This window comes from Talpa europaea (genome assembly GCF_964194135.1).
Source record: "Talpa europaea genome assembly, chromosome: 15".
In the NCBI taxonomy this organism is placed as follows: Eukaryota; Metazoa; Chordata; class Mammalia; order Eulipotyphla; family Talpidae; genus Talpa; species Talpa europaea.
In genome coordinates this window covers 575,581-595,087 of record NC_140083.1, presented here as the reverse complement: position 1 = coordinate 595,087, position 19,507 = coordinate 575,581, and the positions used below count along the sequence as shown (strand labels likewise).

Here is a 19,507-nt window from a genome sequence, read left to right as displayed (position 1 = left end):
GCCTGCCTGGGGCGAGACACGGCCATCACCAAGGCCCGGGGGGGTTCCCGGGAAGGGAGGGCAGATCACGGGCCCTCAGAGGGGCCGAGCTCGTCCGGCCAGGGAGCCCATGTGGCCTGCGGGGTGTCCCAAGGGCGTGGCGCATTGGGTGTGCCCCCCCCCCCCTCGGCGGGGCGGAGGGCAGCCTGGGCGGCCTGGGGCTAAGCCCGTGCTGGGGCCCGGCCCGTGGGTGTCCCGGCTGCAGGGCTTGGGGTGTCCAGAGCACCCGGAAAGGTGGCGCCGCTCAGGGCTCCTCGCTCCTGGAATCTGGGTCTGCTCACCTGACGCCGCGCTGCCCCGCATCCCTCCCCGAGCCGGGCCCGGAGACCCAGGTCAGGACCCGGCCGTGTCCACGGGAGGCCCAGCCGTGGGCGGCGCGTCCCACACGGTGGGGCTTGGGCCGGGTCTCGCTCCGTCTTGGCGCTTCTGCTGCCCCGCTCCTGCCCGCGGGTGGCGTCGCCGAAGAGGACGCTGCCTCGTCCCTCTGGGGCCGCCGTGGCTCTTGCTGGCCGGCCGCGCCCGGGAGCACGGAGCTGGGGAACCGGCGCCCTGTGCAGCCGCCCGCCTGCTGGCCGGCGCCCACCTCCCTCCGCGCACTGGCACACGCGGCGCGGGCGTGGGCAGGCGAGCGTGAGGGGCTCCGAAAACTCCCGGCCTGGAACCCCGCGGCGGGGTGGCCGGGCCCAGCTCGTCCCGCCCAGGACCTTGGCAGAGCTGCAGCCGTGAGGGAGGGGCCGCTTCGGCAGGGTTTTGAGGGGTGAGGAAGCGTCCACCGGGGACTCCTCCCCAACGCAGGGGCCGGGGCGGGGCGGGGGGAGCTCCCGGGGGGCCTCCGAGCCCCAAGTCTGGGTGAGCCTCCGCGGCCTGCATGACGCGGCTCCTGCGCCTGCCCGAGTCCGTCCACCTTCGAGAGCCTCGGAAAGGCTCTGCCCGGCCCTCCTCCCGGCACCCCGATCCCGGCCGCGCCCGCGTAAACACAGCTGCTGCTAAAGTCGGGGTGCGGGTCTGCCGGCCAGTTACATGGACAGCAAAGGCGTCACCAGGGACTGGCAGAGCGAGACCCGGGTAGGGCAGCAGGGACCTGGGTCGGGCAGGAGGAGACGGACGCAGTGGGAGGGGGCGCAGGCGCCACCCCTAAGAGCGGCGCCGGAGGGCAGGTGAGTCGCTGACCTTCACAGAGGGCCCCTCGGGCGCAGGGCAGCTGGCCCTGCCGGAGAGGATATTGGGGCTGTGGCTCGGGGCACAATCTCCCGGCTTGAGCCTCCAGGGCCCGGCGTGGCAGGCAGAGCCCACCTGGCCTGTGGCAGGCGCTGGCTGGGCAGCTGACAGCGCCCTGACCCCACAGCACCTGGACGCCCTGACCCTGCGCCGTGGCCTGGGGCAGCCCGGTCCTGCGCCAGGGCGTCCTCGAGGCCCAGAACTCGCTGTGCCGGTGCCGCCCTCTCACGCTCTTAATCAGCCTTGGAGATAATCAGCGTCGAGGAGGAGGGGATCCCAAACATCTGGGGGACCCTCTCCTCAGGAGGCCGGGAGCTGCTGCAGCCCAGTGGGGAGCCTGCCTGCTGATTGTGCCCCCGTGGGGACAGGGCACTCGTGCCCACCTCGGGGAGCTGCTGGGGTCCAGCTGACCGCCGCGTGCAAGTGTCCTGTCCTGCGTCGCCCACACAGCCCACCCCCAAGGCCCAGACCCGCAATGCCAGGCGCCCCTGGGCCACCAGGGTCCCGCTGTGCCAGGAGGAAGGAGGGGCCCCGAGCCGACGGGGGGCCCAGCTGGAGCCCCCACCCCAGCCTGGGTAGTCTTCAGCCTCCGCCGGCATGTGCAGGCCACACCATCGCCGGGGCCGAGGCGCTGGGGCCGAGCCTCACTCACCTCACAGACACCCGCTGGGGCAGGGCTGCCCCCGGGCCCCGGCCAGGGACTCGTCCAAGCGCTCAGCCGGGTTGTGGGGTACTGGGGCGTCCAGGGTCCCGGGGGGTTGCCACCCTCCCGGACACACCCGCTGCTCTGAGCCGGCCGGGACCCTGAGGCAGGGTAGGGCCCAGGCGCCCAGGGTGCAAGGAGTCGGGCCACAGACAGGAGCCAGGGGAGGAACCGGACTGAGGCTTCCTGGAGGGGCGTCAGCTGCACTCTGGGGGGGCAATCCTGGGGCTTGACAGCTGCTGCTTCCCGGGCCGGCCTCCGTCCAGCTCGGGCTGGGGTAGTGGAGCTGCAACGCGAGGTCCCGCCAGGGTCACTGCGGCCGACGCCCCGTGGGCCTGACGCCTTTGGAGGGGACGCCTCCACCGCCTTCGGGGCCGGCCTGGCCAGAGTGGGGGGCAGGCCCAGAGGCGGGGCCTTGGCGTGCCCGCTGTCCTCCCACACAGCTGCTGGCCCCGCGCCATGCCGCAGCCAGACCCTCGCTGGGCACTCCCCGTGTGGGGCGGGGTGCTGTGGGGGCCCCGCCGGCCCCCCACCTTCTGCCAGAGGCTCTTTGCAGAGCGCAGACCCCTGTGCTTTCGATGCAGTCGGGACGTCAGACCAAATTAAGGGGAGATGAGGAGCAACCAAAGCCAGGAGATTTGAGCAGAAACAAGTTTGTTTTGATCTCTGAGAGACTGATCCAGAGGCGTGGGGTGCGGTGCAGGCCTGGCCCACGCCCCCCCAGGCACCCCCAGGCCAGGCTGGTGCGGCGAGGCCGCTGCGGGGGCCCCTCTCTGGCCGGGCCCTTGGCGTCTGCCCACAGAAGCGGGCGTGCAGGTGGCCTGGCCCTCCGGCCCGCAGGACGCAGCAGCTGTGAGCGCCCGGCCCGGCAGACCCCACCCGGGCCCCGCCAGGCCGCCCTCCCGCGCCTCCGAGACCGCTGTCAGCTGAGCCCAGAGAGCGCTGGCTGGGGTGAGGCCCACGGCCCGCTGGGCCTGCCGACGGGGCTCAGGGCCGAGAGCCCGAGTGGGGCTTGTAGACAGAGCGGCCAGGGCCTGGGCGTGGAGCCCCAGGGTGGAGCGCGGCCGGGGTGGGCCTCGGAGGGCTGGGCAGCCAGGGCGGACCCTGCAGACGTGCCGCCTCTGGGATGAGGAGCAGGCCGGGCGTGGGCGCTTGTCTTGGTCCCGACGGCAGGACAGCTCGGGGGCCGGGGGAGGCCGTGATGCACCGCAGCTCCCCACGGCGTCCTCGAGGGTCCTGGGGGCTGCCGTGCGCGATTCGCACGGCAGGGGGGCGGCGCGCCCCGGGCTGGGCACGGCACTCACCTCTTCGGATGAAAACCCCAACCTTGTTAAGGCTTTGTGTTTAGAGAGTTTGGGTTCAGAGACTAGCGGGGCAGAAAGCAAAGTGTTCCCACCCACCCCGCAGGCCGCCCCCCCAGGGCCCTCCCAGGACACACGGTGACCAGCATGTCGAGTCCGTGTCGCAGCCACATCCACAGGGTCCGCGGCCACCTCGGCCCGGGGTGTCGTGGGCCCTGGGGCAGGTGCTCCCCCCGCACAACCACCCTAGAGCCCGCTGGCGCTGGTCCAGGAGGCCGGGCCGGCCGCCACAGTCCCAGAGGGCAGCGCGTGCCCGTCTCTTCCCCGCGGAGGAGGGAGCAGCCGGGGGGCATTCACAGACGCGCAGTCTGCTCGCTCCAGGGGCCGGAGCAAGGGTCTGCACGCGCTTCCGCAGCCTCACGTCTGACACGAGGCTCACGCAGGGGCGAGCTCCACGCCCCCCCAGGGCCACGCGCCGCCTGCCAGCCTCCCAGCAGGGGGACAGAGGAAGTCCCCGCAGGAAGGCAGGTCCCGGGGGCGACTCCCCGTGCACCGGTGCCCTGACCTGGCCGCCCCGGCCCCCCAGTGCATGTCAGAGGTCAGCTCTCCCCAGCCTGGGTGTTTCTGATCCCTGGTGCTCCCCTGAGGAGCGAGGCCCCTCTGGACGGCAGGTGCCCTGGGCCATGTTCCCTCTCCCGGGGTCAGAAGGTGCCCTCCCCGCCAGCCAGGCCTTGGGGTGTCCTGTGTGCTGTGGGGACAGAACTGCCTCATGTCATGGACCCCAGCACCAGACACAGGCGGTCAGTGGTCAGCTTTCTGAGAGCCACCAGGCTGCCGCCTGAGGGGCTGTGTCTGCTGCTCCTACTCCCCAGCCCCCTGAAGCTGGGGTCCAGCACCCAAGGGCCTCCCACTGCATCCCCCAGGGCGGCCTCACCCCAGAGCTTTGGCTGCGAGCCACGGCCAGGTTTGCAGCATCGGAGGCCCGCGGTCTCCTTCCAGGGCCCACCGGGGTCTGGGAAGTGGGGAGCGGGCGGGCGGGCGGGTAGGGGAGGCTCCAGGAGGAGCCTCGCGCTCCACACCGGGCCGGGACAAGGCCCCACTCTGCGGGTCTGCTCTCGCCTGCGGGCCGGGGCGCCAGCCGGGACACGTCAAAGCCCGGGCGCAGCTCTCCTGGCGAGGGCCCTCGTCCCAGCCCCCCGGGTCCTGCACCCTGTAGGGGACGCGTGAGCTGATGGCCGTGGCGCCCATGCATCCCCACAACCTGTCCGAATCCTGGGGTCGGTGCTGGGGGCCCTTGCCGCGGATTCGCCCGGCTCAGGCGGTGGGGGTCCTCGTGGGGCCACACACAGGTGCAGCCTGTGGGGCTTTGAAGGACAATCACGTGTCCGGCAAGGTGGGGGACCCGACCAGAGCTGTAACCAAGGCAACCACGCCCAATGCGCAGAACCTGTGTGGGCACAGGGAGCGGCGCGGGAGGCGACGTGGGGGAGGCACCTGCCAGCCCCAAGCGCCAGGACCTGGGAGGGGCCCCCCGAGTTTCAGGGCAAGCGCAGCCTCGACTCGACCTCAGACTAACAGGAAGGCGACTCGGGGACTCCAGGTGCTCAGCGCAACCCGGCTTGGATGGAAGGGTGGACACAGGGTGGGCAGGTGGACACAGGGTGGGCAGGTGGACTCAGGGTGGGCAGGTGGACACGGGAGGAGATGTGGAAGGGGTGGGGGGAGAGCTGGGTGGGCAAGCGGAGGGGGGGCAGGGTATCAGGTAGGCGGGTGGACAAGAGGGCGGGCAGGTGGGGGAAACGGAAGGGGGACAGGCGGACGGAGAGCGACTTTCTAAGTGTTTGGAGGGCTCCGCGGTGGAACCTGCGGTGAGTGCTGGGGGTTCTGGGCCTTGCGGCACTGGCGCCCTGAGGAGGCAGCGTTCTCGGCCTGGCTGGTCTGTTGTTCCCCCGTGAGGGGCCACACCCAAGAGTGGCCCAGACAGCGCCCAGCAGCCCCTGCGCTGGGGCCCTCGGGACAGGGCGGTGGCTGTCCCCAGGGAGCGCGTGAGGACAGAGCAGCTGCCTCGCCCCACCCAAGGGCGCCTGTCAGTCGTGGGAACTGGCCGAGAAGGGAGCCTGGAGGGTCTTCTCTGCCCGCGCCCCCAGGGTGATGCCCGGGACGGGCGCGGTGACGTGCGCTCGCCGCTCTGATGCCCGATGGCGGCCGCGGGGCTGCCTGGGGGCCCGCGGAGCGGGGCAGCGCGGGGCTGAGAACCCGCTGATCAGAGCAGCGTCTCGGGAACGAGCACATTCCCCTGTAACGATGTAAAGAAAAGAGACTCATGATGGCGGCGCTCTCGGAACTCCACTGTCTGAAAGTTGTAGAAAAAAATTTTGTCTAATTCCGACAGTCGCCGTCTACCCTTTGCAGCCTTTCCCGGGGTGACTGAAGGGGGCTCCCCAGCCGGGAGGGCCGGGGCGCTGAGGGGGCGCAGGGGGAGCTGGGGCGCCTGGGGAGCGGGAGGCAGGGGTGCATCTTAGTCCCGGCGGGGCTGGTCTCGAACCACCAGCCCCGCCCCCTCGTCCTGCGGGGCCCTGTGCTCTGGGTATGCCGGGCCGTGGCGTGGCCCCAATAAGCTCTGCTGTCCCCTCCCCAGAGGGAGTCCACACCCTCCCCCGGGCCCCGCGTCCCCCGTGTCCTCACGGAGGCCGGGCGGCAGGAGCCCCGGCCAGGCCCCCATCTCTGGCCGCGCCTGTGGCAGGCCGAGGCTTTCGCGACCCTCTTCCCCGGACAGCCGTGGGGAGAGGCGGCCCCTTCCCTGTAGCGTCACAGCCCCCGGGGCCGGGGAGCAGGTCTCGTGCTGCCGGGACATGCAGGCCCAGCCGCAGCCCCGCGCCGCCCACCCCGGCCCTCCAGCCCAGCTCCAGGGGGCAGAGGGAGACGCGGCGAGCGGGCATGAAAGGCCCCTTTGTCCCGGGCTGGGGCCAGGCCTGGGCCGCCCCAGCAGGAAGCGGCGCTGAGTGGGGCGGGCTCTGGGGACAAAGGCGCCAAGCGCACCACGGGCTGCAGCGCCCTCAGCAGGCGGCTCCACGGGGACACGGGCCGCTCGTCCCTCCACCCACAGGCGCAGGGCCCAGGGGTGGCCGCCCCGCAGGGCGTGCACGTGGGCGCGTGCTGGCTGCCGGCGTGTGAGCTGCGTGTCCACACATGTGTCCACATGTGGCCGCGAGGCATCACTGGCGGGGTCCCCTGCGAAAGGGGAATGTGGGGACCCTTTGGAAAGTCACTGGGAAGTCCCAGCACAAGGGCAGCCTGGCCCGCGAGCCGCCGCGGTCACTGACACCCCTGCGCACACGGCGCCCCTCCCCGCGGGGAAACCCAGGCAGACGTCAGCAGGGAGCCTGGCTGCCTGGCACGTCGGTGCACCAGGGGAGAGGCGGGCACTGAGGCCACGGCGCAGCCACACCTCCTGGGGTCAGGGGCTCTGGGGCCTGCGCCCGCCTCTGCCTCCTGGGGCTCGGGGCGCTCAGAAGGTGAAGTCCAGGTAAAAGGAGTAGAAACGGGAAAACCTGGAGCTGCCCTACCCCGGGGGCCTCTGCTGGAGGGGAGGGGCGCCAGGCAGGGCCTGCAGGACCCCTGGGGCCTAGAGGTCAGGGCCCTGGGGCATCTCTACGTGGGGGGACGCGTGGTGAGGGGCCGTGCCCACCCCTCCTGTGAGGCCCTGGGACTTCTCCCGTCCCCCCAGGGGTCAAGTTGGAGCCGTGAACCTGAGCCCCGTGAACCTGAGCCTCACTGAGCTGGACAGAGGCCGTCCACAGGGCCAGCGTCCAGCTGCCTGCCCAGCATCCACATGGACGGCCTTTGGCTCTAGAACCCCGACGTGCCCCCGGCCAGGCGGAGCGACCACCCAAGGGCTAAGGACGCCCCGCGTCCTTCTGTGAATCGGGGATCAGGAAGAGCGGTTCCTCCGGGGCGCTGGGGACGCCCGTCCCTGGCCCAGAGCCCACACTCGCGTCACTGCGGGGTCCTGCCTCTAGACTTTCCGGCCAGGGGCTGGGGGCACGTCCAGGCCAGGGCGTGATCAGGGCAGGGTGGGGGTGTCCTCCCGGGGAAGAGCCTGCCTGGGGTCTCGTGTTCCCCAGGGACCACCCCCTCGGGTCGCGGCCCCATCCTGGAGCCCCGGGGTCCCGCCCTGGGGCGGCCTCTGCCGCGGCTGGTCCCCGAGGTGGGCAGGCGCCCGCCCCTGCCGTCCTCCCGGCTCGCCCTGCCCGCCTGCCCTGGGGCTGTGCTGCCCGGGCCCCCCGTGCCCCTTCCTGGCTCCGCGGCGCCAGACAAGGACGAGGCCCGCGGTGACCCCGGGAAGGGCCTGGCCGCCCGACCTGCCCGGCTCCAGGGGCCCCTCGCCCGCCCCGCTGGGGGCGCCCCGCGCTGACCGTGTCCTCTCCGCAGCGCGCATCATCAAGACCAAGCGCTGGTGTGACATGCTGCCGTGCCTGGAGGGCGAGGGCTGCGACCTGCTCATCAACCGCTCCGGCTGGACGTGCTCGCAGCCCGGCGGGCGGGTGAAGACCACCACGGTGCGTGCCCGCCCCCCGCGCCCGGGCCCCGCCCCGGCCCCGCCCACCCCGAGCCCCGCCCCCAGCTCCGCCCACCCTACGCCCAGCCCCGCCAACCCACTCCGGGCCCCGCCCAAAGCCCCGCCCACCCCGCGCACGAGCTCCGCCCACCGTACGCCCAGGTCCCGCCCACTCACTCTCCCAAGCCCCGCCTGCCCCGCACCCCGCCCACCCTCTACCAAGCCCCGCCCACCCCGCGCCGGAGCCCCGCCCACCGTCGGCGAGGGCAGTGCCCACAGGCAGCCCCGGGCCGTGGGGCCGATCGGCCGGGCCCTCGGGCTGTCGGCGGGGGCCGCGGCCTGTCCCTAGGCGGGAGGCCGGCCCGCAGAGGACTTCGGGCCTCCTGGGGTGAAGGGGCGTCGGGCAGAGCGGACTGGGGGGGCGAGGCCAGCTCCTGGCATGCAGTGTCCTGCCGCGTGGCGGGCGGCGCCCCGGGAGACGCCCGGAGGGACTGGAGGGTCTGGCCTGGCCGTGCCGTGACCAGCCCCCCCCACAGTGGTGTCGGCGCGTGGCCCTCGTCAGGGTGGCGGGAACCCTGAGGGCATGACCTGCAGCGGCCGGCTGGGCTGGGCTGGGCTGGGCTGGGCTGGGCTGGGCTGGGCTGGGCGTGCTGCCCTGCCCGGCAGGCTCTGGGGGCCGCTCCCCGCACCTCCCGCCCCGACAGTGGCCACGGCAGCACCTGCTCCGGCCCAGCGCCGCCTCGGCCCCTTAGCTCCTCCAAGAGGCCACTGGACGGTGGGGACCCTTATCGCCTCAGCCCGCAGGCCTGGAGCTGGCCGCCCGGGGAGGGGCTGCCTGCGGCCCAGCAGGTCCTGGGGGTGCTCGGAGGGGCGACTATGACCCAACTCGCGCCGGCGACTATGACCCAACCCCACTGTCCTCGGGGCTGTGGTTTGTGCCGCTTAAATCGTGAGGGAGCGGCTGAGATGGGAGGCGAGCCCACAGAGAGCCCGTGGTCCAGGGTCCGGGTTGGGGTGCTCTTGATGCCCAGGCCTGAGGCAGCCTGTGCCAGGTCGGGCTGTAGAGGGGGCTCTGGGAAGCTGAGCGCTGACCCCTTCCTCGGGCCTGCAGCCCCTCTCCTCTCCCTGCGGGGGTCCCTTGCTCAGCGCCTCCTGTTCTTGGTTCCATGTTGGACGCTGGGGTGTCCCATCCCCCAGATCCCAGGGAGCTGAGGCCACCCCCTCGTAACCCCCCAGAGATGCCACTTTGGGGGCCACGGAGCCTGCGGGGAGGCCCTTGCTCGGAGCCTGAGGTCCAGCATCTGCAGCACGAAGGGTTGAGGCCCCTGAAGGCCAGGTGTGGGTGAGGGGGTGCGTGGGCTGTGCCCAGACCCTCCCCGCAGGCCCCACGGGTCCCCACATTCTCCCTGGTCCTCTAAGTCATTATTTTTGAAGTTCGTGATTTCAAGCCCCTCTAGGCAGACCTGCTTGATCGTGAGCGAGACGCTGGTCATCTGGTCATCCCCTGCATTCAGGGGTCTCGGGGCCCCTCCCCAGCTGCAGCTGCTCACGCCTGTCCCATCACGCTGGCCGCTCTTCCGCTCGCCCCACCCGCTTGCGGTGACCATGGCCGGCGCTCTCCGCTGTGACGGTTGTGATTGTTCTGGAACTGCAGACTGGCTGGGCCTGGGCCGAACCCGGCCTGGAGACCCGGCAGTGGTCAGTGCTATGGGGCAGGAGGCAGCCCCCACCCAGGCCCCCAGCCCTGTGGGTCCACGCCCAGGGCAGGGCGAGGCATGGAAGGAGGGGCCCCGGGGCGCAGGCCCGCACTCGCTCTCCCTTCTCCAGAGAGCAGAGGTGCCCAGCTGGGCAGAGAGCCGGGCTCCCAGGGCTGGGCGCCCGCAGCCGCCTCCTGCTGGCTCAAAGCCTGTTGAAGAGGAGGGTCTCACAGGCCCCCGGACCAGTCAGGCCCCCGACCCTGATCTGCTCCCCCACCTCTCCAGGGCCCGCGGGCTCCTTCCAGCCATGAGTAGGCTCTGCCTGTTTAACAGAGAACATAGGAAGGCGTCAGTGCGGAAATTCGGGCGTCCATGCTCTGGGGTCAAGGTGCCGCGTCCGTGGGGGCCCACCCAGGGTGTAGCGGGGGAGCTGGCTCCGGCCCCCCTCCCGGGGACTCCCGCCTCCAGCATCAAGGTGGCGGCCGGAAGAACAGCCTGGAGCAGAGGAGGGCACACGTCCAGGGCCTGCCGGGCAGCACTGGAGATGGACACAGACGGCGCGTGGGGGGCCGAGGGGTGCACCAGCTGCAGGTCAAAGCCGCCCGGATCTTAGCCCAGGACCACTCGCGGGGAAAGGCGGAGAAGCGGGCTGCGAGGGGAGGCCGGCCCCCGGGCGCGGGCGGCTCTCTCCAGAAGAACGCGGTGGTTCCCGCTGGGGCCAGACGCCGGCCTCGGGCCAGGCGCTGCGTGCGGCGTCTCGGGAGACGAAGCCACGACGGCCCCCCCGGCGGCACCACAGCCAAGAGGGGGCGGGAGAGCGAGGTCCCCGGCGCCGGAGACAGACCAGCTGACGCGGGGCCCGAGCAGGCGTTCACTGAGGACCTCAGCCCGGGCTCGGGGTGCCGCTTTGGGCAAAGGGGTGAACCCGCCTTCACCTGCCCGGGTCACAGAGCCCCCGCTCCGCGCCCCCCGCCCTGCGGCGACCCCCGCCTGCCCGTCCTGAGAAAGTCGACAGGGAAAGCCGGGGCCAGCGAGGAGGGCAGAGCCGCTGCTGGAGAGGCCGGGGGTGAGCACCCGGGGCCGTCCTGCCCGGGAGCGGGGAGCCCGCCTCCCCGCCGTGCACCCACTCCCCGCGCCGCGCCGCGCCAGCTCTGCACGTGGAAACAACGGCCGTTACAACGAACTGCCGTGCCCCGCGGCCAGCTTAGCGAGGGCCGGGGGCAGGCGGGGGCAGGGAGGGGAGGGCGGCTCGGGGCCAGCGCGGCGCAGGGGGGCCGGCGCATCGAGTGGCGGCATCAGCGTCCAGCCGGCCGCCGGCACGAACTGCTCCTCGCCGCGCGGAGGCAGCTGGCCAGCGGGCGCGACCCCCGCGCGGGGCTGTGCGGGCCGAGGCGGAGGACACGGCGCCACCACCGATGACTCCGGCCCCTCGGGCGCAGCAGGACGACGCGGCGCGTTTGCAGAGCCCGGAGGGGGCCTGTGGAGGCTCTCGCTGACGAGAAAGCCCCGACAAGAAGAAGAGAGGCCGCGGAAAGGTGGAAGGAATGTGAGGGAAGGCGGGAGCCGTCGGGGGCTCGCCCGGCCCCGCGCTCACTGACCCTGAATGTGGGGCTTTGGACCCAGCGTGGCATTTTCTGGGGAAACCAGGCACACGTCTGAAGGGACAGAGACAGGTCATGTCCCCAGACGGCAGGACCGAGGCGGCCAGCGGGCACTGTCCTTCGGGGTCTCGCCCCCAGGTCCTCGGCACGAGCTGAGCCCGGACCGGGAGCCCTGGCAGCCGGGAGCACCCCGGGCAGGAAGCCCCGGGCGCCTCACCAGCAGGCGCGGCTGGCCCTGGCCCGAGGGCTTCACTCCGCAGACTGCCCCGAGGCCAAGGTCCCCGGCGCCACGTGGGGGCTCCAGTACCCATGGCCTGTCTCCCAGGGGCACCCCTGGCGGCGGCGGGGCCACGGCTCCTGCACCTGTGTGAGACGCCAGCACCCTGGCCTCTGCCTCCCCAAAGGGACAAGAGGGGCCCCACACAGTAGGTCTGCATAAGAGATGAAAGTGCAGGGCCTCCCCGCTGGCGCAGCGGGTTGAGCGCAGCGCGTGGAGCTGTCCGCGGCCTCTGCAGCGCGGGTTCGATTCCCGGCCGGCCGGCGAGGGTCCCACAGGGCGCTGCAGACCCCTCCTGACTCCCCGCTGCTCCCCTCAGCAGTGGGTTTCAGTCAGTCTGCCTGTTCTGCTCCCCGCTCTGTCTCTGGTGAGTCCTCTCACCCTCCTGCGCCTCTGGCCTGCACCCCAGCTCTTGTATAAATAAAAAATAAATCTCTAAAATATTTTTTTAAAAAGACAATTTAAAAAAGAAAGGAAAGTGCACCCTGAACCTCAGCCAGGTGAGCGGAGAACCCCACCAGAGGCCGAGGGCAGCAGGTGCCAGCTGGGCGGGCACGGAGAGCCAAGGGCCGTGGCCAGCGGGTACCCCTCTCAGAGGACAAAGGAGCCCCAGCGCCCCAGCAGGCCTGGGCAGAAGGGGGTCCCGTTGCACCCAGGCCCCGTGCGGTGAAGGGGCCGAATGTGGCGCTCAGGCCCGCCCCCCACGGCGGTCGCCCACCGCTGCTGGTGTCTTCCTGAAGTCCTGGCAAACACGGTCAGAGTGTCCGACACGAGACTGGACAGTCCCCGTGAAACAGGCAGCGGCCGGTGCGCCCCGGCGCTGCGGGGTCCAGGGAACACTTTGAACGCTAACCGAGGAGCTTCATAAACTGGGCCGGTCGGGACTCCGGGGGGTCCCATTTTGCACGGCCCAACTCCGGCCCCCTCCCCATTTTGTCAATAAAGCTTTATTGGAACACAGCCCTGCTTGCCCTCAGCGTGCAGGGTGCAGCGACAGCAGGTCTCGGGGCTGAGGCGCCGCCTGGCTCTGTGCGCTCTGGTCTCCCACCCAGCCTGGACGGCCAGCATCGCCCGCCTGCCCACCAGGAGCAGGGTACAGCAGGCACCGGGCGGTCGGGCAGGGGGCAGGCCGACCTGAAGGCAGCTTTAGGGGGACGTGTGCCCGCTTGCAGCTGGAGATCCCGAAACCCGATAGAGCTGGTCGTGACGTTTAGGGGCGCAGCGTTTAATTAAAACAGTAAGTGCCATAAAAGTGAGAGGAAAGCTTTGTTGAGAAAAGCAGAAAGCAGATAAAATTACTCCAAGTCTCCAGCGAGACAGGGCTGCCGTACCCCAGCGCTCGAGGGGGTGAGTTGGCTGGAAGCCCCCGTTCTGCTCCAGCGCGGGGGTGGTGTAGGGAGGTGTCGTTCTTCCTGATTTAATTTTCAGATTTAGCACCGTTTCAGTCCAATCTCCAAAGAATTTTTTCCAAATGTTACAGTGATTTTACATTTCATCTCGGGTGTGAAGCACTCGGGGCGTCCCGGGAGGCTTGGGGAAGGTGGTGGCGCCCTGGTGGGGCCCGCGTGCGCGCAGCTCCAGGCTCAGCCCGCGCCCGTCTCCAGACCAGGCTCCCTGGGGGTGCAGCTGTGCAGGCCAGTCCCGCGTGGGGGCAGCGCTGCCCAAGCCCCCTTCCCTTGGGGTCACGGGCGGACCCCGAGCGAGTGACCCCGCGCAGCCAGGCCCTGCGTGCCCTGCCCCGCCCCGCAGCAGTGGCCACTGCAGAGCACCACGGCCCGGCCCGCGTCCTGGCGCCCCGCTGGGCGGAGCCGGCCCAGAGGAGACGCCTCCGAGGACAGACTCGGCAGAGCGAGGACAACCCGGCCCTGTGGGGACAGGACTCCGTTTTCCCATATTCAGATTAATCGATTTCTTCCCAGAAAATGAAGCTGGACTGTGTGCTCATCAATAAATCTATATTCTAGCAATTTATCAACTTGCGGAGACTGAGGAGCCCGCAGCCTGGTTCTCTGTTCAAGCACACGCCTTCCCGACAGGCCCCGCACGCCGGCCCCGCGCCCTCGCGGCACAGAAGGGCTGTGGGACAGGCAGCGGCACCCTCTGGGCGCCCTGGTCTCGGCAGCCTGTGGTGCCCCCCCCCCCGCCCCCGGCATCCAGGTGCCTGTCCCCGGCCGGCGAGGGGCTGGCGTGGTGATGGCCGAGGCCGCAGCCCAGCTGCACCGGAGATGGGTCGGACCCTTGGGGTTGCCGCTGAGGTGCACGGTGACCCCGGCAGACCTGGGGAGAGGGGCTTGTGGCTCGGTCCGTGCCTGGGGCCATCCTCCGAGTCGGCTCTCTGCCTGCTCCGAGGGGTATTTGCTGCCTCCGTCTCCCCCCGGTTCAGTTCCTTGGTGATCGACGGCCGCAGCCTCGTGCGCGGCCAGAGGTGCCGAGTCAGCGCAGACGTGGCTCGGGCGTCGCCTTTGTCCTTGGGCCCGTGAGGTCAGCCTGAGGGGAGACCGATGAGCCCCCGGCTTGCCGGACCTTTGACACCGCCTGAGCCCGGAGCTGACCGCTGTCTTCTCTCTGCTCCAGGTCTCCTGACAGACACAGCCGAGAGGGGCCTCGGGAGTGGCCTCGGCTCCCTGGAGCGTCCACACCCCGGCCCCGTCCTCCGTCCACAGCGGACACCCCGGCTCTCGGCCGCCACCCGCCCGCATTTCTCAAGGCTTCCTCGGCGTCTGAGCTGAGCCTGCCCGCCGCCGGGTGTGTTGGCCCGGGACTCAGCGGGCCCCAGGCGTCCGGGGCGGGCCGGCGCCCACCAGGCGGAGGCGCCGAGGGGCGGCCGGCCAGCAGCCGAGGAGGACGGCGCGGGCCTGGGACCGGCCCCGGCGCAGAAGTGGCCGCCCCTCGTGGCCTGGACTGTCTGAATCGCTTTTATTTTCTTACCCTTCAGCACCGCGACAGACCAAAGAGCAGGCTGTTCTGACGGGACTCGCCCGGCGAGCCCCTGCCTGCGGGGCGGCGCGGACATGCCGGCGGGGCGCGGCGGGCACCCCGGCCGAGGCCACCGCCCCACGAACACTGCGGGGCCCGCTCAGGGCCAGCGCCGGCCGGAGGACCCCGGCGCCCGCCCCGCGCTCGGACGGACCTGACCTACTAAACTCACTTTCTGTTTTAACCAGTTAGAGCCTCCCGCAGCCCATGTCCGGTAGTTGGATAATCCAGTAAACGCGCCAAGAGCATGTTGGGTCTCTGTGACTGCGTCCCATCGACACGCCATTTAGCTCCAGAAAGCAAATTAAAGAAAACTGAAGTAACACTGTTTGAAAGAGATCATTAAATGTATTTTGCAAAGCCTAAAGTTATATATTTAACAGTTTTTATATGTTGTATATTTGTAGAAAATCCTATTTAACAATTAATGTGGTCGCCTGGCCGTCCCGAGGGCAGCCAGGCCGGGCGGCAGGTGCCGGGCCGGTGGGGCCGGGGAACCGGTGGGGCCAGAGGGGGCCGGTGAGGCCGGGGGGCTGGGAGGACCCGTGTCTGGAGCGGGCGGGCGGGCAGCGGCTCCCCCGGGCCTCCCCGGCAGCGGCCGTCCGTGTGGTCTTCCTTCCCCTGTCCCCTCGCGCCCCGCGCCAGCCCCGGCCAGAGGGCCCCTCCCCCCGACGTCCTCTCGCCGCGTCGGAAGGTCCAGACGGGGGTGGCCAGGTCGGGGAGGGCCCGTGGGCCCAGACTCCCCGTGGCAGGGGCAGCCAGGGGTGCGGGGCGCAGCCGCCCTGCCCTGGCCCTCTCGCTCCCCCGGGCCACCCGCCCGCCCGCGGAGGGAGCCGCCCGGAGGCCCCTACCAGGAGGACGATGCTAGTTCACGCTACCAAGTAACAGAGTAAAACACATAACCATATAGACGCTGTCCCAGCCCCATAGACTAAAGGTAGGAGAGAAACCCATTTATTTAAGGCCGATGTCCACGCACATTTAACTGACCAGACCAGCGCTGACCGCCCGCGCCCGCCCGCGCCGCCCGCGTGGTGGACAGCGAGGGCCGACACCGCGGGGGTCCGAGGCGGGAGATTCGAGGTGTTGCAGCGTTTTTTCTCATGTTTTACAGTATTCAATTTTGTGTTGATTCAGCTAAATTATGAAAATAAAGAAAAACTCCTTTATAAGCATGGCTTTTGTTCGATGGGTGGCGTCGCGGCCGGGCCGTGGGCAGCGTCAGGCCTTGGCTGGGTGCCGGCTCCCCCGAGTCCAGCTCTGACGCGGGGCCTCGCACGCCCGGGACAGCGGAGCCCATGAAGGCGCTCGGGGACTTGCAGGGGAGACCCGTCCTGGGAGCCCTTGGAGATCCCAGAGGCCATCGGGCCGGGGGCTCCCAGCGTCCACTCCGCAGGCCGCGGCTCAGGCGGGTCCCGCTGGGGCTGGGGCATCAGCCACCCCACTGCCGTGAGGAGACCCACTGTCCCGGGGCCGCGCGGGGCGGGGCTTGGCCAGAGCGGGGACCCCGTGGGGCCTCCAGGCAAGGTGCTGGGCGCTCCCTGGTAAGCAAGGACAGGACCCGGCTGTGGACAGGCGGGCCCTCTGCACCCCTCCTGTGGCCTCACTGCTGAGGGTCCTGAGAGCTGCTGTGTCCCCAGTGCCGGCAGCGCCACCCACAGACAGGAGGACGCCCCGCTGGGTCTAGGGCAGCAAGAGCTTGCTGGCCCGGCCACCGCGTCGGGGTGACGGGGGAGCCCAGCAGAGGCCAGCAGGCCTGGGCGTGGCTCCACGGGGACAGCCGTCTCTGAGGCTCCCCCAACACGGGGCTCTGCCCGCCACCCGCACACACTGGGGGCAGCCCCAGGGGCTCTAGAGAGGGGCCAGTTGCAGGGCCCACGTGCCAGCTCCCCTCCCCTGCCGCAGGCTCTGGCCTCCGCCCGCAGGGTGCTTCTGCACCGGCTGGGGCCCGGTTTCGGGGCGGTGGTCCCTGTAGTTGCCACTATCGGCGCCACAGGCCTGCCCATGCTGGCCCTGTCCACCACCCCAGGGCACAGGCTCGGCCAGTGGGAGACACGTGTGGCATGCGGCGCCTCTGCTCATTACCCGCCACCCTAAGCACCTCGTAGGAGGGTCCAGGCGAGCCCAACACCGGGCCTGGCCTCCAGGGACCCCGGGGAGGCGCTCAGAGGCGTCACAACACAGTCAGAACCGGGCGCCCGGCATGGCCAGCAGCAGTAACCCATTGCCCCCGCAGCACCCCCCAGGTGCCTTCCGCACCCTCTGGAGTGGCCCCCACCACCCACAGTGTCCCCCATATCGCCCCCAGGTGGCCCTGCTGAGGTCCAGGGCTGGCCGCTGCATCATCCTCTGCAGTGCTGACCCGTGGCTGAGAAGCTGAACCCCCTCTTAAGGAACCCCCTGTGGAGCCAAGGACCCAGATTCCTGAGGACCCGGCCATGCCGGCTGGTCTGAGCTGAGGCCCCTGGCAGGGCAGCGCCGGGCCGGGTCTGTGTCCCCACGTCCACTGTCCCTGGGCCTCCACCCCAGCTCCGCCTGGCCACGCGGGCCCTGGCAGGGTCCGGGCCTTCAGCCACAGGCGGCCCGGGCTTGTCTGCAGGGACAGGCCACCCCTCTGCCGAGGGCGGCAGCCCCCCACTCACCACAGGGCCTCCCGCCCCAACCTCAGCTTGTCTGGTCCCGCCGAGAGCCTGCGCGGTGCTGATGAAAACCACTGAATTTATGGATCCGCGTGAAAAACTGACATGTTAACGCTCCCGGGCTTCCTGCAAACGGACACGTCAACGCTCGTGTGCGGGTCTCCGCCCAGCCCCTCTCCCGAGCCGGCTGAGCCTGCAGGGTTGGTCCCTGTTGTATTTCCCCGCAAAGCGACTCGGGGCGGCTGCCACAGCGGGAACAGCCTTTGCTGCCATAAACCTTCATGGTCCTCCCTGGGGGTTGGGTCTCGCCACTGGACGGCGCAGCCGGCGGCCTCGGGCTGACCTCCTCGGTTCTCCACCCCCCACCCGCCCTGGGAGCCGCCTGGGAGCCGCAGAGACCCAGGGGTGCCGTGGGGATCGCTGCATTTCAATTGCTAACGTCTTGATTGGGTTTTAGAAACGCTGCTCTCAAGTCCACTGACCTGACTCTTTCTCATGCTGCCCCTGCCTGGCTGGCGTCAGAATTAGACCCCCCTCCCGAAAGGAGTCCCTTCACCCTCACCGTCTGGAAAGTGTCCGTCAGCTGTCGGGAAAGTCTCCCTGGAGCCCTCCGTGCCGGGCACGGGCGGGTGTGGGGACAGCGCCTGCGGAACGGGCCTCGGGCGGGCATGGCCTGTGCCCAGGGCCCACCGAGGGAGGCAGCGCCCGCGGCGGCAGAGACAGAGCCAGGCAGAGCCGGGACTCGGAGGCGGGGCCGGGGGACGCCCACCGCCTCTGCAGCGGGGCCGCGGGCCGTGGGGGTGGCTGACGGGAGACCGTAAAATGGGCCATTTGCCTTTATTTCCCTATAACCTTGGACTTGGCAAAACTCTCCAAGTGACTGACTTGAATGGAACTGAACGTCAGCGAGGTGGCAGCTCGACCAGGCGCCGTCACCAGGCCTGCTGTCCCCGGACGCGGCCGCCGCCCCCGCCGAGCCGCCCGCCCGGACCCCGGGTCTCTCAGGGGCAGACTGGCCTCGGAGGGAGAGAGGCCGCGCGAGAGCCTGACGGCCCCGGCCTGGCTGGGACGTGGGGGCCGGGCGCGGGGAGAGGCCCCGGCTCAGGACCGGCCGCGGGGCCTGTGGTCTGCGCCCGGCGCCGGCCAAGACGTGGCAGCTGGGTCCAGTGCCCGTGGGGGCAGCCAGGCCTTCCCCCAGGGGAGGGGGACGGAGTGCACGGCCAGGCCACGCGTGGCTGTCGGGGGACCCGGGACGTGAGGGCGAGGAGGAGGCGCTGCCGGGGCCCGGCGCACGTCGGAGGAGACGCCCAGAAAGGCTCCGAGCCGGAGGCCCCGAGAGCGTGTGGCCGGCTTCGCCCAGAGGCTCTGTGTGTTAAGAGGGAGCCCACTGGGCGTGGGGGACGGCTCTGGGGCAGGGGCCCCGCAGCGGTCAGCGCGCGCCAGGCCTCCCGCGAGTCCGATCCGCGCCATCCTCTGGGGGGAGGCCTGGGCGCTCCCTGCCCAGCCCAGGGCACCTGTGGCCGATGAGCCAACGGGCCGGCACGTGACCGGCCCTGCTGCGGGAGGTCAGCGGCGGCGTCCAGCCCCCACGCCGGGTCGCGCGGCGGGCGCTTCTCAGGCCGGCCTGTGTCCCGCCCGCCCCCGGGAGCCCCACCCGCGAACCCCAGGCGCAGCCCCGCCCCGGGGCCGCCCCCGGGATGCGATTCTGCTCTTTGGCCTTTCTGCTCTGATGAGCCGCCCGGACCTCGTGACGGCAAGAAGGAGCTTCCGCAGGGGCGCGGCGGGCCTTGGATTATTCATTCCCAAATAAAAAATAACAGTCCCTGCGACAAAGCCCCGCTGGTCAGTGAACCAGGCAGGGGCCTCCCGCGCGGACCCCGGCGTCCCGCAGACCCCGGCGTCCCGCAAACCCGCTCCTGCGGCTCCAGGCGAGCCCGTGGCCCGCGTGCCGGGGGACCAGCCCCCGGGGAATCCTGTCCGGGGCTCCCCAGCCCCCTCTGCTAGGGTGCTGACTCGAGCACGGCCTGGCTGTAGACCCATGGGGGAAGCAGCGACACCTGCAGGCAGCCTGGACCCCCCACCGCAGCCCCCAAACTGGGGAGGGAGGGCCGGCCAGTGGGCAGCAGGGCCTCAGCAGAGGGTGGCCGGGCTCCGGGGGCCGTGGAGTGTTAATTATGCGGGAGCCGCTCGGCTCATCACCCACAGGTGAGGCTGCTCTAGGGGGAAGTGCCAGGTATGGAGTTTCCGTAATCAGGAGCCGCTGCCCGGCCTGGCAGGCAGAGCCACTTACAGGACACTGGCGGCGGCCGAGGGCCAGCGAGACCCCTGTGCCTGCAGGGGGTCCGTCTCCGCTCTCACCCCCCTGAGCGTCATTTCACAGCCTGACCGGCTGCTGTAAACAGCTGAGCCTGCCGGCTCCCGGCAGCGGGCAGCACAGTCCCAAGCTCGGGTGGGGCTGGGGTGGAGGCCGGGAGCCCACCCAGCGGCCTCCTGGCTGA

The 19,507-nt window shown here is 70.7% G+C and overlaps 1 protein-coding gene across 1 annotated transcript in view; it reads left to right on the top strand.

Annotated features, from left to right (window-relative positions):
- Positions 1 to 14,089, top strand: part of TAFA5 (TAFA chemokine like family member 5) — a gene marked incomplete at its 5' end in the record, with an annotated part of 54,801 nt that extends 40,712 nt beyond the window's left edge. The window contains 2 exons of the mRNA XM_084254513.1: positions 7,693 to 7,820; positions 13,969 to 14,089. Coding sequence (XP_084110639.1) covers positions 7,693 to 7,820; positions 13,969 to 13,977 — 137 coding nt within the window. The 3' untranslated portion in view covers positions 13,978 to 14,089. The remainder of the gene's footprint in view (positions 1 to 7,692; positions 7,821 to 13,968) is intronic.
- Between the last annotated feature and the right edge of the window lie 5,418 nt (positions 14,090 to 19,507).